Here is a 27,572-nt window from a genome sequence, read left to right as displayed (position 1 = left end):
TGAACTCACGAGGAAACGTAACTATTTTACGTTTGATCAGTTTAGAGACTAATTCCTACGAATTCACATGAGTTATGTCATTACGAAAAATGTATGATTTTAAAAAGGAGGCGTGGCACACACCCCGCCCCACCCAACCGTCATTGGGGGATAAATAAATTGTACGAATGAGATCGTACCGATTCACACAGAGTTAAGAATTGTAGTGAGATAGCTTTGGTTATATCTCAAGTAGTTTGTGTCCCATCTCAAAATAGGGCAAGCGAAACACTCTTAAAATATGTATTTCTAATTTATTTGTGAGGCTGATTTTAAAATGGACACTAACATTGTGAGACAAAATCAGTGTAAAAACAACAGGAAGTACAGGAAATTCGTCTAGCCAACGACTGATGTGCATGTTGTTACGTGTTGTCAATCGTTTTTGGTTCGTTTACACTTGGATTGGTGTAGAGCAATTGGTCAAGTGAGAAATGGAGCCAAAATGGCTGAAAAATACAGTAATGTTTTATTTTTCATCTTGGTCCAGACCAAAGGAAACGTACTACAGGTGTGAAAGCACTTCTCTGCTGACTGACAAAAAAAGCTGATGATGTTAATGCATACCTGATCTTGTTCGAGTTGGACTTTGCTCTGTTTGGTGATGTTCTCCTTCTCCAATAGTTTCTTCTGCTGTCGTTCGAATTCATCTTTCCCCTGCAAAACAACAAAAGGTCAATCAGCAAGTCGCAACTAATAGTTACAAAGCAGCTTTACCGCAACTAGTCTCCTAAAAGCTCCAGCGAACATCCAAAGGACACTGTGGTATTAAACTAATCCCTTTTTAATTCAAATGATCGAATCTGTCTTCATTTGTCTCGTGAGCTCAGTCTGAATAAGCAGTAGTCTCTTTATTTTCTTCAAAATGCCATTCAGACTCTTGCATAAACCATTCATTGGTGAATAACCTAAAGTCTTTTGCTGGAGATTCCCTGTAAGTAAAGCTCACTGGGATTCATTTGAATCCCAAAGGCATGTCACTTTGAGATGAAACGAGGGATCTCATTCTTAATCTCTGCATTAGAGATTAACAGAGTGAAAGACGACTGAGGGAAAAGGACAGACTATTTCCTAAAGTCTCGCGCCGAGGGCTTGTAAATGTGTACTTTGTCTTCGTTCTGTATTAATTCTTCATTACTGGTGGCTCCAAATTGTCTTAGAGTATCAATTCAATTCATTTATTTCTATATTTATTTCTATAGCGCTTTTACAATGTAGATTGTGTCAGAGCAGCTTAACATGGAAGTTCTAGTAAAGTCCAGATTTCAGAGTTGAAGTCCAGTTGAGTTGAGTTCAGTGTGGTTTAAGGGTGCTTTCACACTAGTCTTCTGTTTCAGAAGCTGTCTCGTTTCCCCAGTTAGCGCGGTTCGTTTGGCATATGTGAATCAAGCAATCGCGCTTGTATCCGCGCCAAAACAATCAGTCTGAGATCGCCTGATTGAGGTGGTCTCGGCTCTATAGAAACAAACTCCAGAGTGGATCGATTGTAGTGAGAAAGCAATATGATCCTAGCTCTGCTATATCACAGTGTATTATGGACATGTAATAGGCATACGGCTATATGAAGAGAGAATTATGAGTAGGGTGGGATGTCATTCCTACCGGTAAATGTGCATTTCATGTCAAATATGAAAGTGAAAGCATGCTGAAATATTAACGAGAGCTGTTTATCTGTTAAGAACATTGAGCGAGCAGCAGTCTTGGTTTATCTGTTATTTCTCTCTATAATGTAAAGCCTATCATGCATAACTTTAGCCAACGGCTCTGTATGAGAAAGTCTTACCTCTGATTTATACTTGGTGACTATGTCTGTGGGTGTCACCATTCAAAATTAAAATTTTCGCTTATAATGTCTTTTTGTTCATCGTCATAAATTAAAATAAGGACGCATGACAGCTGAGCGGGGGGCTCTGCAAAATCAACCCTGAAACTCTGACCAATGTGAGGAGAGTTTACTGGCATGTGACTTGTTTTAGCTATTGTGGTCCATTTAGAAACTTGCCGTTTGAAAGCGAATCGCACTAAGAACTGAGCAACATTGTAACAATTTAATCCCCGTTTCAGAACAAGACATCGATCTACAGGTGTGAACGCACGCTAAATTTCACTGCTGAAGGTTCAAACATTGAAGAGCAAATCCATCAATGTTTTGCTTTTTTGTATATCACCTTTCATGCAGTGTCATTTATTTTCATTCATGCATTTCCCTTCAGCTTAGGCTCTATTTCAGAGGTTGCCACAATGGAATGAACCACCAATTTTTCAGCGAGATTTACGAAGCGGATGCCCTTCCAGTCACAACCCAGTAGTGGGAAACACCAATTCACACTCATTCACACAAACTCATTCACTATGGCCAATATAGCTTATTCAGTTCACCTATAGCGGATGTGTTTGGATTGTGGGGGAAACCGGAGCACCCGGAGGAAACCCACGCATACTCTAAACAAACATGCCAACTGGGCCAGCCGGGACTCGAACCAGAAACCTTCTTGCTGTGAGGCGACAGTGCTAACCACTGAACCACTGTGCCGCCCATCATTTAGTTTTATGTACATAATCTAGTTATTAAATCTGCAAGTTTTAAGTGCATGACAATAAAAATGAGAGGTCAGTTCTGCAGTGCTGAAACAAGTTCAGGGCAATTCCAATTTTACTTCTGAAACTGATGTTCGTAGATTTAAAACACGTTTACTTAATGGGTTTCATGCTAGGGGTTTGTCCTGGAACATTGAGTTCTTTAACCCTGAAGCATTTATTGTCAGGACAAAACATTTATTCTTGCGCAATTTATGCTCTTTCTCAAACACATCCGAAAACTCAGCAGAACATGTGTGATTGGTTGTTATTCTCTAAACTTAACACTAAAATACATCCACCTTGCGATGGATTTAATCAACTAGTTCTTCCCGTGTTTCATCACAGTACTCTTGTTATGGTGAAATCTATTTTCCTATATGTACAATCGAGTAGATATGGTAATGGCATGGTATTGCATTGAAATCGATAGACCAATCACACTGGACCAATCAGCGCAGACTAGACTTGTGGAAAAATTGGGGTTGTACAAAAGAATCATTTAAGTGAAATGTCAATTATGAGGAAATGAAAGTGTTTGTTGGTGTTGGATGTGTTTATGTAAGTTATAAGCTAGGGTTGGGTCGATAGACGATGGTCGATGCTGAGCCGGCATCGCGATCCTCCGCCCAGATGCAGCAGCAATCGCGAAAAATACACACGGCCCGGTTTACACTAATACAGGGGTGTCCAAACTCGGTCCTGGAGGGCCGGTGTCCTGCATATTTTAGTTTCAACCCCAATTAACCAAACCTGAACCAGCAAATCAAGCTCTTTCTAGGTATACTAGAAACTTCCAGGCAGGTGTGTTGAAGGAAGTTGGAGCTAAACTATACAGGACACCGGCCCTCCAGGACCAAGTTTGGACATCCCTGCACTAATACATCTTAGTTTTAAAATGGCATTTTAGAATGAAAACGATCCAAGTCCACACTGGCGTTTCATCTAGCATTTCTCAAAGGCCTTCATCCACACTATACCTCTGAAAACGCGTCTGCACCAGCTTGGAGAACAAAACCCTAGAGAGGAGTGCACGTCAGACCGTTTATCAAGGATGTACCGCTGGACGGCATGTCACTGTAGTTGTTAAACGTGATATTTAATTCCTCTAGTCTCTATCTGAGGACTCTTCGGTCTTTTTGAATCTTATCAGGTAACGTGTCACAGCGTCAGTACACTGCTTCAGTCTTTCGCTTTCACGCTTGTACTTCGTCATTGTAGCTAAACCTCTGATGCTGTTGGTTGGTTGCTGTTGGTTGTGCACCTTTTTTACCAACTAAGTTTGTGGACACCATTATAACGACACAGATCACTCTGCCTATTCATGCCAGAGTCCCGCGGGGAAAGTGATTGACAGGTGGTCATTTGTGTGTAACTTTATTTATTTATGATTTGGTTATGGGTAAATCAAAGACTATACGGGTCAGGTAGTTGAAACGGTAGGCTACAAATATTTTAATTCGTTATGTATTAATTATTCATAAATAATTAAGTCACCGCCACCTACGACGATGTCATTGTCTATAGCGATGTTTCACATTAGACATCGTACGATGCCAAATTGGTGGACATCGCCCAACCCTATTATATGCTTTAAAGTGATTTCTACCTGGTTTCTATCCAGCTTTTAACATAGATATGATAATGACATGGTATGGTAATGCATTGAAATCAATAGACCAATCACACTGGATCAGTGCAGAGACTTGTGGAAAAATGGCATTCTACAAATAGATAATTTATGTGTTTTATAAGAAAATGAAAGTACTTTTTGAGCTTGCATGTGTTTATGTATAAGTTTGAAGTGATTTCTACCTGGAGATGAACGTAGTCATAATCGTCCATCCAGCTCTTAACGCACTTCTCGCTGTTCATGTTGGCTTTGTCGTGCGATACGGGGAACGGTTTGCTCTGGTTTGCTCTGAAGCCGTTGTCCTCTGTTGGGTTGCAGGTAAAGGGGTGAACGATGCCTTCGATTGGTGCTCTTCGGAAAAGCAGCTCTGCGCTGCCGCCTATTGTTGAAGCCAGCTGTCTGGCATCGTCAGGTAGCGTCCGCGACACCATTACAAAACGTTCCAGTTCGTCGCTCTTGCTGTGATGCATGCCTCCAGCTGTGAGAATATTAAGCGCCCAATTGTTGTCCTCTAGAGTCTGATATATCTGTTGAAGAATCTGATGGGAATCTTCTAAACGTTGCAATTGGCGTCGCAACTTGGCATGCAGTCCTTGATCGGATAGCGCAGTTGCGTTTGCCGAAGCTCCACGGCCAAATATAAGAAAGTCTGACATTGCTATCTTGACGCGCTCCAATGAAACACGAACCTCATTGGCGTGACGCTCCATGAAACTGTACGTTCGCCAGTTCGGCGATGATGTAAGAGTTTGCAGAGCTCCAACTGAAGACTCGAGGTTTTGCTGGACACGGTTCAATTTTTGGACTGCAGAGTCTAGATCCAACGCAAGTCTGCTATCAGCAGGAGATCCAGCAGAAGACGAAGAAGTCGACATGCTGCTGCGAGTGCTTCCTGTGCTGGAAAACGACAGTCGGTTTACGCCGTCCGTAACGTCACCGAGCATCGGTGGGATATCGTATACTGATTTATTCCTGTCTCTCTCAGAGGATGCGTGCCGGGTTTGTGGCATCCCACGTGGAATATCGTATAAATCCTGAGATCCACTTGCAGCAAGTTGGCTAGCGGGAACATCGTAGATGCCGGCGCTGTCGTTTTTTACTTTGCGGGACATCGCCTCTGAGCTGGGAGGGAAGTCGTAGTTGGAGCATGGCGAAGATTTAGAGAGCGACGCTGGTGGGATGTCATATATTCCTTCTTGTTTGTGCTTCGAAGGCTGCGGGAAGTCGTAATTCCCTTCGTCCTGTGCAGTGTTATTCCGACAAGGAGGCGTAGAGTACACCTGGAGAGTGAGAATGAGATTAAATATGAAGTGTACATGCTTATAATTTGTATTTTTTAAACTTTTTATTTAATTTTTTTCACATAACAACCCCCTTCCCCAACAATTTAACACCTTAAAGATAAGGGAATTGAAAAAATGAACATAACAATATATAAAAAACATCACTGCTATCGTAATTCCTTTTCAGGGGATACATGTGTTCATCAAGTTACATTTGTGTTATTGTAGTTGCATCAAATTACATTCATGATATGATAATTAAGCATTTTTCTATTAAATAGACTTATTTAAGTCTCTGAATCCAATGAGCCGCCTTTGGAGGACCTTCTTCCATCCAATGTACTGTTGTCATTATTATTTTTTGCATTTGTTCATTAAACATTTGTTTGGGCAATGTTTCCAATAAGCAGACAACTGGATAAAAGGTGATTTCTGTCTATTATCTTATCTACTTCTTTTTAAAATTTTACCAAAATCCTTTAATCTTAGGGCAAAATGTGGGTATGATCTCCTATTTTACCACATTTTCTCAAACACAATGCTATAGACGGTCCTTTTACATATGTAGAAATGACAAAAGGAGTTTTAAAGTACCTCATTTTTACTTTCCAATTATGCTCATAATAATTTAAAACAGTTTTTTTTGTACTTATTGATTCTGATTAATTTTCTACTGTACTAATACACAATGGTGTTTCATTGGTTTCTCTTCTTGTGGTTGGTAATATTTGGGTATGTTACCCAACATAGGCTAACTCAGTTGGGGTTGAAGAAAAGGTAAAATTTTTCACACCAATTTTCCAGCAAGATGTTTTTACTGTTATACTGTTGGGGCCACGTTTACACATTTTCTTAAATAATACAGCATTTACAGTTGAAGTCAGAATTATTAGTCCCCCTATATATTTTTGTTTAACGGAAAGAAGATTTTTTTTTTCAACACATATCTAATCATAATAGTTTTAATAACTCATTTCTAATAACTGATTTATTTTATCTTTGCCATGATGACAGTAAATAATATTTGATTATATATTTTTTAAGATACTAGTATTCAGCTTAAAGTGACATTTAAAGCCTTAACTAGCTTAATTAGGGTGATTAGGCAAGTCATTGTATAACAGTGGTTTGTTCTGACAATCAAAAAAGGTATTGTTTAAGGGGGCTAATAATATTGACCTTAAAATAGTTCTAAGAAAATTAAAAACAGATTTTATTTGAGCCGAAATAAAACAAATAAAACTTTTTCCAGAAGAAAAAATATTATCAGAAATACTGTGAAAAATTCCTAAATCTGTTAAACATCATTTGGGAAATATATATAAAAAAATTCACAGAAGGGCTGATAATTTTGACTTCAACTGTATATATCTAAAGCAAGTAAATAAGCAAAAAATAAGTAAGGAATATTATTTCTTATATATGTATACAAGTTAAAACTGTCCAATGTTACTAAAATATACAAAATTAAATGTTAAAAGTGAATTACTGCTAGCTTTTGAGGGTTTTGATGGATTTAATCTTCTCAAACTATGTTTTGATTATAAATTTTTGACAAAAATACAATTTAAAAAAAATATATATTTGCCCTTGTTTAGATGTTGATAATGTATTTTGGGCACCATGAAAATGTTTATCAAAAATGATCTGTTGTGTAAAATTATCCAAAATTCTGTCATGTAGAACTATTGTGCTCCGGGCATCCGGAGTTCGAGTCTCAACCTTTCCCAATCCTGTACCCCATCTTTTTCTCTCCAACTTCACTTTCTGTCAAACTACTATCTTCCTGTCTAACCTAATAATAATAATAATAATAATAATAATAATAATAATAATAATAATAATAATAATAATAATAATAAATGCAAAAATAAATCTTAAAAGTCTTTATAATTATGTAAAAAATCTGTCTCTGAATGGCAACAAAAACAAAAGGACTACGAATCACCAGGCTTACAATACTTCATGCATTTTCCCTCTAAAATACATGCTTTTCTTAAAAACAATAATATTATTCTTATTATTTCTATGATCAGCAGTAAATTAACTTGATTGTGGTGGTTTTAACAAGTTAATGCATATCAATATTAAATCAAATTTGTCATTTCCAGTATTGTGACAACACTAATAAAAACAGAAGTGGATTCTCGACAGTCTAATAAGTGCATTTCTGCATTTCCATCATTTAAAACCTTGAATAGGACGTGGAAATTCCTGCCATTCAGAATATGAACAAAAAAATCTGCCATTGACCTGACAGCGTAATAAGGTGTTCCAGCAGCACACTGGTCAATAAATAAACACGGCGGCCTGTAAGTGATTTCTGTCAAGCGTGGAGTCTATCTTTCACAGCGAGTCCGGCTTTCTGCAAACCCTAATTAAATGCGACTCTAATAACAGGTTTCCATGTTCATCCAGTTTATTTGAAACACACTGGAGGCGCAGCGCTGCATTTCGCCAGGAGCAGCGGTGAAACATAAGAGGGGCTTCAGCACAATTATTTCTGTTCTGACCTCCTTTAAAGTTAACAGCGCTGCTCTGAGTTTGACTCCAACGCTGCTGCTGGCAGACTAGGCTTTCATTTGCTAACCAGGGGAAAGTAATAAAAATCAGAGTATTTATTTCTTTGTAAAGCTTCTGGGAAGTAATGGCGTTCGGTTACAAGACAAAGAACAAGTGCGGCGTCGGGGTTATTATAGTTAAAAGTAAAACAAAATATGATATATTTGAACTTAATCTTAAATGAACTCAAATGGCATAAGCTTTTTATATTTTAACAAGGCAACATCGTCACTTTTTAATTAAACCATTTATTAAAGTGAGTAAAATATGAATGAAATATAATAAAAACTATGTAGTATGTTAGTATTAATGACTAAAAATGACAAACAACAAACAGTTATTCAAGAGTTCACACTTAGATATTGTTTGACAACTGTTAGCAGGTTTGGCATGCTGTCCCGGGAGAGAACCCTGAGCTCGGAGATAGTTGAGCCCAGGGCTCCCGCCTGGTCCATAGAGCATTTGAGGGGAGTACGAGATCAGGTGGTTCTCGAGAGCTCCCCGTGGTAAAGGAAGAAAGGAGGAGAAGGGGTGGATGGGGGGTTTCTTCGGAAACGAAGATAAGAGAGTAGTTCTAGCTAGGCTACTTATAGTGAGTTGGGGTTAATCTGATTGGCTAACTAGTGAATGTAGATGAGTGCCCAGCTGCAGTCAATCATATCACGTGCTCCTCTCGAAATTAGTTTGTGAAACTTCACTAAATGCTGCAAATGAAAGTACTTTAGAAATTTTGTTGTAAATATATAAATATAAAGGCTTACTCAAAATATTAGTCAAATCTGATGATAATAAATAACTTTCAGTACATAAATAAGCATATAACTTTCATAATTTATCTATTTTTTTTTACTTTTACATGGATACCTCTGAATTAAAATACATTTTTGGGGAGTTATCATCTTTTTTATATTTTAACAAGGCAACATCGTCACTTTTTAGTTAAACCATTCATTAAAGTGAGTAAAATATGAATGAAATATAATAAAAAGTATGTAGTATGTTAGTATTAATGATTAAAAATGACAAACAACAAACAATTATAAATGCTGTAAATGAAAGTACTTTAGAAATTTTACTGTAAATATATACATATAAAGGCTTAATCAAAATATTAGTCAAATCTGATGATAATAAATAACTTTCAGTACATAAATAAGCATATAACTTTCATAACTTATCTATTTTTTTTACTTTTACATGGATGGCTCAGAATAAAAATACATTTTTGGGGAGTTATCATCTTTTTTATATTTTAACAAGGCAACATCTTCACTTTTTAGTTCAAATTGTGCATTAAAGTGAGTAAAATTTGAATAAAGTACAATACAAGTATGTAGTACTTTTATATAAATGATTAAAAAGGACAAACAACACACAATTATAAATACAGTAAATGAAATTACTTAAGTTTGTAAATGTATAAATATAAAAGCTAAATCAAAATATTAGTAAAATCTGATTATATTAAGTAACGTTCAGTATATAAATAAGTATATAACTTTCAACTTTTCTATATCTTTTAACAAGAATACCTCTGAATTAAAATACATTTTTGGGGAGGTGTCTTCTTTTTATAAATTAACAAGGGAACAATGTCACTTTTTAGTTAAATTGTGCATTAAAGTGAGTAAAGTTTGAATAAAATATAGTATGTAGTACATTTATATAAATGATTAAAAATGACAAGCAACACACAATTATAAATACTGTAAATGAAATTACTTAAAAATGCAATTGTAAATATATAAATATAAAGGCTAAATCAAAATATTAGTATAATCTGAGGAAATAACTTTCGGTGTGTGTATATAAATGAGTACTTTCATAACTTTTCCATTATTATTTATATATATATATATATATATATATATATATATATATATATATATATATATATATATATATATATATATATATATATATATATATATATGGAATAATAATGACAGTATTTTACACACACATATTGTGTTTTAGGTGGAATATATTTATCTCTTGTTTATTAGAGTAGCATAAGTGAATACAGAAAATATGCATGTAATAACCTCTCACTTCTTGTAGAACATAAATTTAATTTTGTTTGTAATTTATAATTGTATTATTTTATTAAATATTACGTATTAAATAATGTAATTAAAAAATATATAATATTATTTATTTTTTTTTTAATAGGGCTTTTCACCTTTATTGTATAGGACAGTATAGCGAAATGACAGGAAAGCATGGGGAGCAGAGAGAGGTGAAGGATCGCCATAGGACCGCGAGGCGGGAATCGAACTCTGGTCATAGTGAGCACCGGAGTGCACGTGTCAACGCACTAACCACTACACCACTGGTGCCGACATTATTATTGTTATTATTGTTGTTGTTGTTGTTATTATCATCATCATCATCATCATCATCATTATTAATGTATGGAATACCACCACTATTATTATTATTATTATTATTATTATTATTATTATTATTATTATTATTATATTTTTATTATTATGATCATTATCATTATTAATATATGGAATACCACCATTATTATTATATTATTATTATTAATATAATAATAATATAATAATAATAATAATTCTGTGGTGGTATTACATATAATAATAATAATAATAATAATAATAATAATAATTCTGTGGTGGTATTACTACTACTACTACTACTACTACTAATAATAATAATAATAATTCTGTGGTGGTATTACATATAATAATAATAATAATAATAATAATAATAATAATAATAATAATAATTCTGTGGTGGTATTACATATAATAATAATAATAATAATAATAATAATAATAATAATAATAATTCTGTGGTCAACTGTAAATTTTATAAAATATTTTTCAGTGTTTTGTATCAAAATTAAGTTAAAAAAAACTCCATTTAAAAATCAATCTGCAGCACAAACATTGTGTGTCCAGTGAGGAGGCATTCGCTAATCATCATGGCATCAAAATTATTTTAATAGCTGATAAACTCATACCCCTTGTGATGCTGGCAGGATGTCGTAAAGTCCTCTTGAAGCAGGAGTATCATAGACGCCCTGAGCTCTGGAAAGGCTCTGCTGTCCAGTTTGCTTGTTTGCAGGAATATCATAGACCTGTGCAGATGTTTCAGTGTAAATACACATGTGTTTATGACACCTGTATGAATGCAGGAGTTACTGAAGTGACTCTCACCCCTTGTGGACGAACCGGAGGAACATCGTAGAGGTCATGAGATGAGTCTGAAGCAGGGCTGAAAGCGTAGGTTTGCCCTACTCGTACTGGTGTCACCACCTGAAACAAGAGTTACGTTTTTAGAGGACATGTTGAACTTTTTCTTTGTGAAATCGATCACAAAAAGATCATTTATTTTTAAAATCATTATAGACAAAAATTTGAAGACTTTTTTCCAAAAAGGAGACTTTTTGACTGAAAACAGAGATATCCTAACTTGACCAAACGGAAACAGTTAGCCATTAGGATTGGCTTGATAGGCTATGCCATCGTCCATCACCAATGTCTGATAGACACCACGATGCTGAGCCGGCATCACGATCCTCCGACCCCGCCGCAGCAGCCCGCTTGCCAAAAATACACACTTAGACCCCGTTTACACTAATACCGCTGAAAACGCACATCACATGACACACACACTTTGTCATGCGCTCTAGTATATGCGCTCGTCTGAGCTCCAGGCAGTCAGCGAGAGCACAAAACCCAAAGAGCAGCGCATGTCGGACAGTCTATCAAGGATGTACCGCTGGACGGCGTGTCACTATAGTTGTTAAACGTGATATTTAATTCCTCTTGTCTCTCTTCAGTCTGTTGAATCTATCAGGTAACGTGTCACAGCGTCAGTACACTGCTTCAGTCTTTCGCTTTCACGCTTGTACTAAGTCATTGTAGCAAAACCTCTGATGCTGTTGGTTGGTTGCTGTTGGTTGTGCACCTTTTTTACCAACTAAGTTTGTGGACGCCATTATAACGACACAGATCACTCTGCCTATTCATGCCAGAGTCCAGCGGGGAAAGTGATTGACAGGTGGTCATTTGTATGTAACTTTATTTATTTATGATTTAGTTATGGGTAAATCAAAGATATACGGGTCAGGTAGTTGAAACGGTAGGCTACAAATAATTAATTGGTTATTTATTAATTAATTACTCATAAATAATAATTCCCCGCCGCCTACGATGACGATGCCATCGTCCATTGCGATGTTTCATATTAGACATCGTACGATGCCAAATTGGTGGACATCGCCCAACCCTAGTAATCATATCACAAAATAAAAACAAATTATTTATATAAAAATGATATATTATATATCAGTATTATAGTTATTAGAAACGGATATATAGAGAAATTACTTTAAATTGAAGAACATTAACAAATGTTTATTTTCAAAGTTTTATACATGTACATATACAACTAAATTATTATTAGCAATTAGTAAAATCAATAATTAAAATTTAAAGTAGTTTTCAAAGATTTCCCAAGCGATGTTTAACAGAACAGACATTTTTCACAGCATTTTCTATTATATTTTTCTTCTGGAGAAAGTTTATTTCTTTTAGTTTGGCTGGAATAATAAAATATTTTAAAAAATTGTCAAATTGCTTTTAATTATTAGCCATTTTAAGATTTTTGATTGGCTACTGTTGTCCAGTGACTTTCCTAATTACCCTAAATTGCCTGTTTAACCTTATAATTAATCCTTTTAATTCTCATTTAAGCTAATAACAACTTCTTCTAAAATAACTAGTAAAATACTATATATTATCACCATGACAAAGGCAAAACTATTTATTGTTTAATTTTATTTTATATAGTCAAGGCAACTTTTACATTTTAATTTAATATATGTAACTTGATTTACCAACAATATGATATTTTGTATGTGACTATGCAACTGCAAATAGAGATATATAGAGTATAATATAGAGGAGTGATTGTCTTATACAACGTCATACTCTAAAAAATGCAGGACTCCACACAATTTCTTCATGTTGTCCCAACACAAATCGATTAAGTTGACTTCTTTTACAAATATAAAGCAATTAAGTTGTCCCCCCCAAAAAATTAAGAATTGTGTTGTTTCATTCATTCATTTTCTTTTCATCTTAGCCCGTTCATTCATCAGGGGTTGAACCGCCAACTTATCCAGCATATGTTTTACACAGCAGATGTCCTTCCAGCCGCAACCCAGCACTGGGAAACACCCACACATTCTTTCATTCACACACACACATACACTACGGACAATTTAGTTTATTCAGTTCCCTTATAGCACATGTGTTTCGACTGTGGGGGAAACCAAAGCACCCGGAGGAAACCCACGCCAACAAGATGAGAGCATGCAAACTCAGAAATGCTAACTGACCCAGCCAAGGCTCGAACCAGCCACCTTCTTGCTTTGAGGCGACAACATTACCTGCTGCGCCACCGAGTCGTCTATGTTGTTTTAACTCACTTTAAGTAGTTTGGACGAGCAGCAAAAATCTTTATTTTCAGTGTGTACAACTCATCAGCTCAGAATATCAGTCTTTGTCTGCCCTCCCTAAATTTCTTACATATCTTCTACTTCTACATTTTCTCTTCGTCTTTTACGCTCCTCTTGTAACAAGCAGACAGAAGCATCTGTGGAATGAACTCAGTCTCCATTCGCTCTTCTCCAAAATCACACACACACAGCACTGTCAACATATGAAAACACTCTAGGGTCACAGACGGCCCTTCAAAACAAGAACCATACGCACTTCATCTAGTCCGACTGACTCAAGATCAGCTCCAAAATATAGTGCTCTGTCTTATTGTTTACCACCTAAATAGACAGCACTCCCGATCATCTTTACTCCACAACAACTTCATAAATGTGTCTGCTAAGCCTTCCGAAATGTCCAGCTTCAGTTGTAACATCGTCTCCATTATTGTGTGGCTGCTGTTGGAACATGTAAGGCTTTAGAATCTGCTTGAATCGTAAGTTACTGAGAGTTTTATTTCAGTATGTTGATGTACTTCCAATTGATTGGAATATTGAGTAGAGTAGCGGGGCTTTCTTTTCGCATCATTCCCTCATAGGAAACTAATGGTGAGGGGCGTGGTTAAGAATAGTGCTATGCAGTAGCTGTGGAAGCACTCAAGTTGACATCGACAGAAGGACTGCCACTCAAACATAGAAACGAATTATCCGACTGAAGATTACCAAAACAAACAAAAGAAATCAATAACCAATTAACTTGCACCGATTAAATATTCATCTTGAGAATAGTAATATGAGCTAGTAAAATAAACATTGTAAATTTTGATTTCATTTAGACTTTTCTGGAATATCAGAATAACTTGTAAAGGCTCCGCCCTCTTTTGTAAAGTGGGCGGAGAATATCAACTTATTTGCATTTAAAGGAATGCACAAAAACATGTTTTTGCTCACACCCAAATACAATGGAGACTCACTGGATTTACTTAATTTTGCTAAGTGGTTGCAAGCAATTTATATGTGCTAAATTTAACCAAATAAAGAAAATTTAGTAATGTAATTTAGTATTTAGCAATTTGTTTAAATTCAGCTCATTTAAATAGTTTGCAACCACTTATACCTTAAAAAAAATTGTTAATCCAATGAATCATTTTTTTTTTCAGTGTAGAGGAAATTTGACCATCTTTAATGAATGACGTGTATTATATTGGGAAAAGGCACGTGATATGTCCTTTTTTAGGAGGAAAACGAATACCAGACAAAGCATGAATCGCTGTATCCTCAGAAGCGAGACTGGATACTCAATGGGAGTTGGGGAAATCCACTATTTATTCTGTTTATTCAGACTTTCCTAGGCGACTCGCACTCGTATAAAGCACTCATGTATGACACATGGAGCTCCAGAGATGGGAATGTCCAGATGTTTTTCATAAGCGGAGCGTCACACTCGTATTTTCGCTCTGTGAGTTTAGGTGCACATCAATGACATTCCTGTCCATAAATCATCACAGAGGAACTCCAGGTTCAGCATAGTTCAGCAATTACCCACATCGCCCTGCATGTTCCCATCAGTCTTAAATCACCTCTGCTTCCCGGCAATCCCGAGGAAATTAAATAGGAATAAACAGAGAATGGGAGACTTCAAAGTACTGATCAATCTCACACTTCCCTGAAGATATACGCATGTTACTTTTTAGCACAAAAATCCTCTATTTATAGATGTGAATGTAAGCTATAATACAATTTATTTTGTATTTATATGTTTATTTATCTTTGCCATGATGACAGGACATAATATTTGACTAGATACTTTTCAAGATACTAATATTCAGCTTAAAGTGACGTTTAAAGGCTTAACTAGGTTAATTAGGGTAAATAGGCAAGTCATTGTATAACAGTGGTTTGTTCTGTAGACGATTGAAAAAAAAAATGCTTAAGGGGGCTAATAATATTGAGCTTAAAATGGTTTTAAGAAAATTAAATACTGCTTTTATTCTAGCCGAAATAAAACGAATAAGACTTTCTCCAGAAGAAAAAATATTATAGGAAATACTGTGAAAAATTTCTTGCTCTGTTAAACATAATTTGGGAAATATTTGAAAAAGAAATGTAAAATTCACAGGAGGGCTAATACTTTTGACTTCAACTGTATATATATATGTGTATGTGTTTATTGATTTTAATATTATAGCAATTTATTTACAGTATATGATCATTGTATTTAAAAAGATTCTTGATTTTTGTATATATAAAATATATTAAATAAAACTGGATGTTTAAAATGTAAAATAAAAATACTGATAATTTTTAGATTTCATATTTTGTGTGTATTTATACACACACAGATATAAATATGATTGCTGTTTTATTACGTATACAATTTACTATATATTTAATTACCTTTTAAATATATTTATTTACTGTTGTCAATTTAAAATTACCATACCATATAGTACATGATTTAATATTACAGCGCTCAGCATATATGAGTTCACCCTTCACAAATCTCTCATTTAAATTAATACTTTCTAAAGGATGCTTTATAATATTATATTTGTGCATATACATTAGATTAGTCAGTACTGAAGCCAAATCCAGAGCTCATCTAACAAAATAACTTATATTAAAGGTCCAAAATTAGCACACAAATTTATATGTTAGGGAAAAATATTAAATAATTTTTTTTTTTAAAGAGCAAAACTCAAGAGAAATAAAAATGTTTACAACTTTGTAGTTTGTAATTTTTCCTCCAATATTTTGCATGCATTTAAATGTATAATCTTTATATATCTAAAGATGTTCAGTGAATAAACAATTATTTTAATAAATATAGCAATTTAATAAATCTGTTTTGTTTAAATGCACCAAAATATATGACCTATATTGACTGAGAAATTGATAAAAATATTCATTTTCAAAATGGGGTGTCCTCAATTATGTTAAGCACTGTATATATAAATGAGTTCAGATATATCTAAATAAAATGCTATATATTGTTTTTGTCTAAAAGGAATAAGAAATCTATCCCACATTAGCTCCATCATGTTAGCTGCCGCCTGGAGCTCCAAACGTGAAGTGCGTTGAATGTGTCGTAGTGTGAGGTGTGAGCTCTGACCTCTGGGTAAACACTCCAGTGACTCTTTCCCCAGATTCTCTTACACCCTGACTGTGTGTGCGTGACTGAGACCGGATCGAATCTGAACCTGAGACCAGCATAATTGCTCAGGAGCCTCTTTTTTTTTTTTGTCCTTTGAGAATAAGCGCTGAAAAAGCAGCATGACGTCAAAGTGTGTTCTCACCAGCCTCGTTTTTCTCTATATGTGGCGTTTAGGCTAAAACTGTCTGAGCAATCGGAGTCATGTTTGACTAGTAAACAAAGCTGGAAAAAGGACAAGACGGTCTAGGATTTGGTATTTGACAATTGCATTCAATCTCCCAATAATCTGTATTTAGTATGATTACATTGAAGTGCTTCTTTTTACTATGATAACGATTTCGCTAACACAGCAGAGATTGTTCAACAAAATTTTGGTTATTTAGTGTCCATCATGTATCAAATATGATGCATATCTGTCAACCCTCCCTATTTTTTGCCGGGATTCTCTCAAATTTTACCATTCTATCTCACTATCATCTTGTTTAAATATTTTCCTGTATTTTTATACTTACTATGAAAAGTGGAAGTAGTGTCAAAACAGAGCCGATCTCAAATGTGATATAATTGCATGACTTTAATTATGCTTCACTTTTTTTTTTTTTGGCATGGAAGCATGTTGAAAGTAATATAAATGCAGCCGCAATCACTTTCTTTCCATTAAAGCTATGCGTCGATCGATCGTACGTGATTTAAACACGAGCGAAAATTGGCACTTTGGAATTTGGATAGTGCGTTTAAACAGACAAATACAATTAATAATTTATAAACATGTCCGTCTTGCCAAGTTTTATTTTAAACACAGCTAATTTCATCTTTAATAAGCATAAACGGTTACGAAAGTTAATCGAATGCTTTTATTAGAGATCTGTGCATTTTTCAAAATGACACCTTTGTTATCCCATATTTTTACATCCCAATGTTGACAGGTGTGTATGATGTAGTAGGTTTTATAGGGTTTAAAGACAAACATTAACATTTTTCGTATTGTTTCATTTACGTACATTACCGTACATTTGACGTTTAAAAAAAAAAAAAAATTGTTAGTGTGTTCACAGCAAATCAACACAACCTAACGGGCAACTTGATGTCAAAACAACATAATAAAGGTCAAAACAATAACAAACTAAAACAAGTCAAAAATGCTAATCGATTTGATCTAAGATTAGTGTCAAAAATTGCATAAAAAATTGATTACAGGACAGTCCTGAAAATGATTTTTGACATAAACATCAAAAACAAGTTAGAAATACACATCTATTTGATGTCTGAACTTAATATCAAAATGAAATCAAACTGACATCTAACATTAGCGTCAAAAACCTATTACAGGACAGTCCTGATATCATTTTTTTTAATGTGTTTTGACATCAACGTAGTTTACGGTCATTGAAGAAAACTTTGAAGAAATTTTTTTTTATTAAAACTTTTATATTTGACCACAAAATATTGCAAAAATATTCAAATAAGCATCAATGTATGGATGTCAAATTGACGTCAAGATTTTGACATCAAGCATGACTTCAAAAAACACGAACGTGAATCGATTTGATGTCAATTTGATGTTGTTTTGACATAAGGTAGTTTATAATCGTTGTAGAGAAACAAAATCCTGTGAAAATTTATTTTATAATTGAAGCTGTCATATAAATAAAACTTATATTATAATATTTTTGCATATTTAATTTGGTGGTCAAAAGTGCATCAAATTGTGGACGTCAATATTTTGACACCAAATCGATTGCATTTTTGATGTGTTTTTTGACATACTAGATGTCAATTTAATGTTGTTTTGACATCAAGGTATTTTACAATCATTTAAGGGGAACAAAATCCTGTTAAAATTTATTTTTTTAAATTAAAGCTTTTATATAAATAATCCTTTACTATATTATAATATTTTTTGGTTTTGACACCAAATCGATTCGCATTTTTGATGTGGTTTTTGAGGTCATGCTTGATGTCAATTTGATGTTGTTTTGACATCAAGGTTTAAAATCATTGTAGAGAAATAAAATGTTCTTATAATTGAAGCTTTCATATAAATAAAACATTTGCTTATATTATAATACTTTTGCAAATTTAATTTGGTGGTCAAAAGGGCATCAATGTGTGGATGTCAAATAGACGTCAAGGTTTTGACATCAAATCAATTCGCATTTTTGATATGTTTTTTCTGTCATTATTTTGACATCAAGGTGCCTGCTGGGAAAAAATATCTCATCATTTTGGGCCACAAGAAAAAAAAAACATAATGTCCTATGAAATCCTGCAGGGATAGAAAAGCAAAGCAAATGTTTCTGGAATCTTCCGTGTTGATGTGCTGCTTCTCCGTCCCTTTAAATCTGTTCCAGTGACAGAAAAAGCTTGGTCCTATTAATAAGTCGAACTCATCAAGGAAGGCAATTAAATGTCAATCCCTGAGAGATCTCCATCATGACGCCCATAACACCGAACGGCACAAAGACTTCCTGCTAATTCCGGCTCATTAACCTAATGCATGAGCCATAATTAATTGAACATCACATGCCAGCATTCAAACACAGCCCGTGATTTAAAGACGACGGCTGATTATTTGAATGAGATGCATCAATTATGCAGTGACCCTGATTTCGGGAGTTTGTCTTTGATTAATATTCAGTAGGCAGCAACCAAAAAAAAAAAAAAAAAGAAAAGAAAAAAGATCTCGCTTTGAAATAATCTCATCTCAGCAGGAGGGAACACTGAGCCACACTGAAGGGGTCGAGATGTTTTCTGGGTCAGATCATATCTATATTAAGATCAGGAAAAGCAACTTCACACTTGACCCTTTAACAGACTGGTTTTGTTTGGTAAAATTGTGTTCCTGAAACCATATACAGATGTTTAAGGTTGTTTGAATGACCTAGTCACAGAAGGTAAACCGTGTGGTTACATTGCCTGTTAAAGGGTTAATGTACTAATATGTGTAAATATATTAGGGTTGTCAAAATGAATTGTTTCTTCGGTGCACCGCAATGCAGACGCAGACAATTCAGTATCTCTCATGTTATTTTGAGCATGTAGTGTTTTCTTTCAGCAAGTAAAATTAAAGGTACAGTACATATATCTGACTGTTTGTATTAAAGGACAAAATTGTATTACAAATAAATATAAAAAGTATTTGTAAATTATTCATTTTAATACAAGAATTCTTGTGCTGTGAAGTACTTAAAATTGTGTATGGAAAGCGTAATCAATGCACCGTGATGCATCGAGATATCGTATTGAACTGAATCGATGGCATGAAAATCATAACCGAACCGTGAGACCGGTGTAGGTTCACCTCTTTTATATTTATTTATATATATATATATATATATATATATATATATATATATATATATATATATATATATATATATATATAGTTGAAGTCAGAATTATAAGCCCCTTTTTGAATTTTTTTTTCTTTTATAAATATTTCCCAAATGATGTTTAACAGAGCAAGGAAATTTTCACAGTATGTCTGATAATATTTTTTCTTATAGAGAAAGTCTTATTTGTTTTATTTCAGCTAGAATAAAAGCAGTTTTTAACTTTTTAAAATCCATTTTAAGGTCAAAATTATTAGCCCCTTTAAGCAAGTTTTTTTTTTCGAACAAACCATCATTATACAGTAACTTGCCTAATTACCCTAACCTGCCTAGTTAACCTACTGTAATTAACCTAGTTAAGCCTTTAAATGTCACTTTAAGCTGTATAGAAGTGTCTTGAAAAATATCTAGTATTGACATTTACTGTCATCATAAAAATAAAAGAAAAAATAAATATCATAAAGATAAAAGAAATCTGTAATTATAAATGAGTTATTAAAACTATTATGTTTAGAAATGTGTGGAAAAAAAATCTTCTCTCCATTAAAGAGAAATTGGGGAAAAATAAACAGGGGGCTAATAATTCTGACTTATACTGTCTGTCTGTCTGTCTGTCTGTCTGTCTGTCTGTCTGTTTATCTATCTATCTATCTATCTATCTATCTATCTATCTATCTATCTATCTATCTATCTATCTATCTATCTATCTATCTATCTATCTATCTATCTATCTATCTATCTATCTATCTATCTATCTATCTATCTATCTATCTATCTATCCTTAATGTAATATATAACTGAATATATACTTCTGTAATGAAAATATACATATTTAAAATATATTTCTTGTTTATGTGGAAATAATTTTTATACATATAAAGCCAAGAATTCTGATATTTAGATAATACAGAAAGGATTATTAAAGTTATCCAGAGTTTAGAGTTGTTATTATTAAAGTTATCCTGTGAAATTTGAGCTCTTTTTCAGGTATTTCCCAAGTGCTTTTTATAGCAGATTTTTTGCTTTCCGCCGCATTTTAAACACACTAATAAGATTTCTTTTCTCTTCTTTTTTTCTTTTGTTTTATGAAAAATTGGTTTAAAAACTGGTTAAAAAACTGATTTCATTCCAGCCGAAGAGAAAGAAGACTCTAGATTTCTTTGAAGAAAGTGAATCTAGATTTTCTCTAGAAGAAAAAAAGATAGTCAGCAATACTGCAAAAAATGTACTTGCACTCCGTTAAATAGCACTTGGGAAATTATTTCAATATCATTTAATTATTTCATATATTTACAATTTTGGTTTCAATTATGCATGTTTTGTTAGAATTATAATAATAATTTTAAATATAAATTGCATTGCAAGGAAGACATAATCTGACTGCTCATAAACTAGCATGTGACTCACACAACTAATGCTTAACTACTCTATAGTCTGGATTTCCACAGAAGGGTGCGGAGGCATTAAATCTGCCTACACTTCAGCAGATCTCACCATATCTCCAAGAGACTGAGGAGAACAAACAAACGGCAAGAACAAAAATCTGGTTAATAGGGATAATCATCAGCCTCTGCCCATAGAGTGGGCAGAAAATGATGATTTATTGATGTGACTCAAGAGGAACCGCTAATGCTAAAACACCTAACATGGTCAAAAGCTGAAAATCAGCCACAAAAGTTTGATTACATTTGAGATACCAACATTAAACTGGATTTCGGTTAGCTGTCAATAATGCATTAAATAAATACACCCAATTGTTGATCCAGTAAGCATAGACGTTGTTAGTATTTAGAAGTTTTTAGTCATTTTTAGTAGTTTTGTTGTGCCTCATTCATTGTGGACATTATTAGCTGTATGGACATCAAAAAAAGTCATGTGATTTTAGTTTTTAAATATCGTTTGATGATAAAAACGGATGTGATGGGATGGCAATAATCCCAGAAATGTTGTTTTGGTCATTCTAAAATCCATCATCCATCATCACATTGATTCAGTATTATTACTATACTTGCCTCCAGAACTGTCTGCAGTACCACCATCTAACACCTCCAAAAGGCACCGCGCGTTCATTGTGTTTCATCTTCTGAGACAAAAGTCATTTATTATAGTGCTCTAGGCTAGTTTTTAACGCCAGATGGCGATCTAGCCTAGTTTTTAACAGCAGATGGCACTCTAGGCTAGTTTTTACCAGCAGATGGCACTCTAGGCTAGTTTTTACCAGGAGATGGCGCTCTAGATTAGTTTTTAACCAGCTGAATGCGATCTAGGCTTGTTTATACCAGCAGATGGCGTTTTAAGCTAGTTTTTAACAGCAGATGGTGCTCTAGGCTAGTTTTAACCCGCAGATGGCGCTCTAGATTAGTTTTTAACCAGCTGAATGCAATCTAGGCTAGTTTATACCAGCAGATGGCGATCTAGGCTTGTTTTACCAGCAGATGGCACTCTAGGCTAGTTTTTACCAGCAGATGGCGCTCTAGATTAGTTTTTAACCAGCTGAATGCTAACTAGGCTAGTTTATACCAGCAGATGGCATTTTAAGCTATTTTTCACCAGAGATGGGGCTCTAGATTAGTTTTTAACCAGCTGAATGCAATCTAGGCTAGTTTATACCAGCAGATGGCGATCTAGGCTTGTTTTACCAGCAGATGGCACTCTAGGCTAGTTTTTACCAGCAGATGGCGCTCTAGATTAGTTTTTAACCAGCTGAATGCTAACTAGGCTAGTTTATACCAGCAAATGGCGTTTTAGGCTAGTTTTTACCAGCAGAGGGTGCTCTAGGCTAGTTTTTAACTGCAGATGGTGTTCTAGGCTAGCTTTTTAACAGCAGGTGGTGCTCTAGGCTAGTTTTTAACAGCACATGGCATTTTAGGCTAGCTTTAAACAGCAAATGGTTCTCTAGGGTTGTTTTTAACTGCAGACGGTGCTGCTATAGGCTAGTTTTAACAAGCTTATGATGCTCTAGGCCAGGGGTGACCAACCCTGTTCCTGGAGATCCACCTTCCTGCAGATTTCAGTTGCAACCCATATCAAACACACCTGCCTGTAATTATCAAGTGCTGTTCAGGTCCTAATTAATTGGCTCAGGTGTGTTTGATCAGGGTTGGAGCTAAACTTGGCAGGAAGGTAGATCTCCAGGAACAGGGTTGAGCACTGGCAGATGTCGCTGTAAACTAGTTTTTTAACAGCAGATGATGCTCTAGGCTAGATTGTAAACATCAGACGGTGCCTTAGGCTAGTTTTTACCAGAAGATGGCAATCTAGGCTACAGTTTAACAGCAGACAATGTTCTAGGCTAGTTTTTAAAAGCAGATAGTGCTCTGTTACATTTTAACAGTTGGTGGCGCTCTAGGCTAATTTTTAACAGCAGATGTCGATCTAGGCAAGTTTATACCAGCAGATTGTGCTTGTTTTTATTGATAGACGGTGCTACTTTTTTTCCAGCAGATGGCGCTCTAGGCTAGTTTTTACCAGCAAATGATGCTCTAGGCTTGGTTTTACCAGCAGATGGCGCTCTACACTAGTTTTTACCAGCAAATGATGCTCTAGGCTTGGTTTTACCAGCAGATGGCACTCTAGGCTAGTTTTTTACCAGCAGATGATGCTCTAGGGTAATTTTAAGAGCAGACAGCACTCTAAGCTAGTTCATAACAGCAGATGGCGCTCTAAGCTAGTGTTTAACTGGAGATTACGCTCTACTTTTTACCATATGGTGATCTAGACTAGTTTTTAACAGCAGATGGCACTCTAAGCTAGTTTTTAACCATACACTCTAATGCTCACAAGGAAGAGCACTTGTACGCTCAACTGAACCATGCAAGTTGGATTTTATGTCACGGAATTAATGTAAACAGCTCACTTTGGACACTCCTTGTAATTCGCTTAAACCTTTCTTCATTTTATTAATTATTATTTTAGGTTCACATGGTATTTGTAAGACATAAAAATAAATATGGCTATTTGTAAAGCATTCAGCGCCATCTGTTGGTAAAAACTAAGCTCCGAATCTATTCAAGAGAGAATAGCGAGGCATTTTGAAAATGCCAGAATCGATTATTGAAGATTCAATCGATTTGAGATTTCGTACAGCTCCATTTTGATATGCTGGTAACAATGTGCCACTGAAGCAGACACGTCTTGCATTATTAAGTTTAACGATTAATCAATTAATTAAAGGTCAGTTTAAACTGTTCAAGCATGGGTTTTTGTGTAAACTGACATCACTAACCTCACAAAACAGAATAAATTTACAGTGTCAGCCAAGCTCAGGCACCAATGGGACGAGAGCTCTCATCTTTACCCATAAAGCTCGGCTCAGTGAAGGACATTGTGTGGTTGTGTAAGTGCTGGCGACGACACAGGCTGGCATGAATAGTGCAACTGTGAGCGACTTTAGATCACTGTATCCTTCAGGTCAGGCAGGGACAGAATCTTTTTTACACTGTGTCATTATATGTGCCCGAGAGTCAACACCAAACACATCATCCGCAGACACACACTTCAGCATTCAGATGAAACATTTGAGACCTCAATGTCTCAGTACCAAACACTTTGGTTATGTTTCAGAACGACTGTAATTACAAAGTAACAACTCAGAGCTGTGCACGTCTTCACGGCAAGTCTAGAAAAAGCCAAAATAGATCCATTCAAATAAAATTAATAAGTTATAATAATAAATATAAGTTAATAGTATAAACAAAATATCATTTATAATATACATAATAAAAAATATTTAATTTATTTAATGTTTAAAGGAGAGAAAATTTTTTCAGGCGACGCAGTGGTGCAGTAGGTAGTGCTGTCGCCTGGAAGCAAGAAGGTTGCTGGTTTAAACCTCGGCTGAGTCAGTTGGCGTTTCTGTGTGGAGTTTGCATGTTCTCCCTGTGCTCGCGTGGATTTCCTCCGGTTTCCCCCACAGTCCAAAGACATGCGGTACAGGTGAATTGGGTAGGCTAAATTGTCCATAGTGTATGTGTGTGAATGAGTGTGTGTGGATATTTCCCAGAGATGGGTTGTGGCTGGAAGGGCATCCGCTGCGTAAAAACGTGACGCATAAGTTAGTGGTTCATTCTGCTGTGGCGACCCCGGATTAATAAGGGACTAAGCCGACAAGAAAATGAATGAATGAAGATTTTTTCAACACGTTTCTAATCATAATATTTTTAATAACTCATTTCTAATATCTGAATTTTTCAAGATGCTAGTATTCAGCCTAACGTGACATTTAAAGACTTAACTAGGTTAATTAGGCAAGTTAGGGTGATTAGGCAAGTCATTGTATAACAGTGGATTGTTCTGTAAAATAAATATTGCTTAAGGAGGCTACTAATAATGACCTTAAAATGGTTTAAAAAAAATGTAAAACTTATTTTATACAAGCCGAAATAAAACAAATAAGACTTTCTCCAGAAGAAAAAATATTATAGGAATTACTGTGAAAAATTCCTTGCTCCGTTAAATATTACTTGGGAAATATTTGAAGAAAAAGAAATTCACAAGACTGTATTCATTCATTAATTTTTCTGCGGCTTAGTCCCTTTATTCAGCAGGGGTCACCACCGCAGAATGAACCGTCAACTTATCCAGCATATGTTTTACACAGCGGATGCCCTTCCAGCTGCAACCCAGTACTGAGAAACTTCAACTGTATATATACATATATTAGGGATAGTAATCCTCCTTAAACATGGTGTTTATCATGATGAAATGTATAAATAATGTTGTGAATAAAAATACATGGCTGTCAAGTTCATTATGAAGGTATTAAACTCTCTATATTGGTCTGGTTGTGCATTATCACACCGCAGGAGTGCAGACTGATGCAAATCTGAATAATAATCAGCATGAATGATCTAAACGGCACTCTAATGTGATCAACATCACATCACTGCTTTCAGAAAAAGATCTATAAAGGGTATCGCTTTTATTTTTCAGCACAGGAAGTGAGATCAGGAAGGAAACGGTTGTTTATGTTGCACTTTCCGCTGTGCCACACCTTTTATAAAGCACTCGGTGTTGACTGAACTCGACATTTACAGATGTGGACACACACACCCTCTTACCTCACTCACACAACCTCAGGAAAACAAACTTCATCCCAAACATAACCCTCGCTTAAATAAAGCTTATGGGCTGATGGTTCTTCTGGAAATCATCTGTTCTAGCAGTGGGCGATTCATACCAGTAACCACCATCAACACTGCTGCTAATCTAAAGTCCAGCAGCTCCTAAATTCATAATGTTAAGGTCTACTTTAAAATGACGACCTCAGACATTACCTCAGTGTTGTGAGATTGCATGAGTGATGTTTTCAGTTGCTTCTAGAGCTTATCAACACTATATACGTCTACAGTGCCTGAATCTGAGTGATGAAATGGAAACACGGCTGATTTGGGATAATCCTTAATTTTATATGTTATTTTATATTTAATATTAAATGTTAAATATAATTTTATCGTGATTAAAATGCATAAAAACCATATGTTATTCTACCCAATTTTTTATTTTATTTTATTATTATTTTTTTTTTATTAGAATATACTAAAGGTGCACAATTTGAGATAATGCAAATACAAAGAAAATGAAACAATAATAAAAATACAAAAAACAACAACAATACAATCAAGTACCGGCAGATGCGTGCGTTTGTGTGTGTGTTTGTGTGTGTGTGTGTGTGCGCGTGTGTGCATGTAAAGGTAACTTGGTAAACAGGTCAGAGTACATACAAAAGGAACAATAACAGTCACTAAATGAAGCAAGTAACTTATATAAGGAGTGACAACAATGCTAGTGATATAATGATAGTAATAATGACAGTAAACAGGCAAGAAAGGACAACAGTAATAATCATTAACAACAACCACTACAATAATAATAATAATAAAAATAAATCCCAAGTACTACACCAACTACTACTACTACTACAGAGAGTTTCTAATGCTACAACTATTACTACTGCTACTACAGCCACAACCACTACTACTCCTACAATGTGTACTACTACTGAACCTATTACAACGACTACTACCACTGATACTACTACTACATCTACTACTGATACTACTACAGGAATGACTGCTACTACAACATCTACATCAACAACGTCTACTGCTTCTGATACTACTACACAGACAACGACTACTACTACTACTACTACTACATCTACTACTGATACTACTACAGGAATGACTGCTACTACAACATCTACATCAACAACGTCTACTGCTTCTGATACTACTACACAGACAACGACTACTACTACTACTACTACTACTACTACTACTACTACTACAGAGAGTTTCTAAAGCTACAACTATTACTACTGCTACTACAGCCACAACCACTACTAATCCTACAATGTATACTACTACTGAACCTATTACAACGATTACTACCACTGATACTACTACTACATCTACTACTGATACTACTACAGGAATGACTGCTACTACAACATCTACATCAACAACGTCTACTGCTTCTGATACTACTACACAGACAACGACAACGACTACTACTA

General features: G+C 34.9%; 1 protein-coding gene across 1 annotated transcript in view; it reads right to left on the bottom strand.

The window, feature by feature from the left end:
- The window catches only part of nedd9 (neural precursor cell expressed, developmentally down-regulated 9), a 68,016-nt gene that overhangs the window by 2,062 nt on the left and 38,382 nt on the right, over positions 1-27,572 (bottom strand). Inside the window, exons 3-6 of the mRNA XM_056479560.1 lie at positions 11,283-11,381; positions 11,087-11,203; positions 4,432-5,529; positions 607-696 (exon numbers count right to left, since the gene is read on the bottom strand). Of these exons, the coding sequence (XP_056335535.1) occupies positions 607-696; positions 4,432-5,529; positions 11,087-11,203; positions 11,283-11,381 (1,404 nt within the window). The remainder of the gene's footprint in view (positions 1-606; positions 697-4,431; positions 5,530-11,086; positions 11,204-11,282; positions 11,382-27,572) is intronic.

This window comes from Danio aesculapii, chromosome 19 (assembly GCF_903798145.1).
Source record: "Danio aesculapii chromosome 19, fDanAes4.1, whole genome shotgun sequence".
Taxonomy (NCBI): domain Eukaryota; kingdom Metazoa; phylum Chordata; class Actinopteri; order Cypriniformes; family Danionidae; genus Danio; species Danio aesculapii.
The sequence above is the reverse complement of the archived record's forward strand: the minus strand, read 5'-3'. Positions and strand labels throughout refer to the sequence as shown.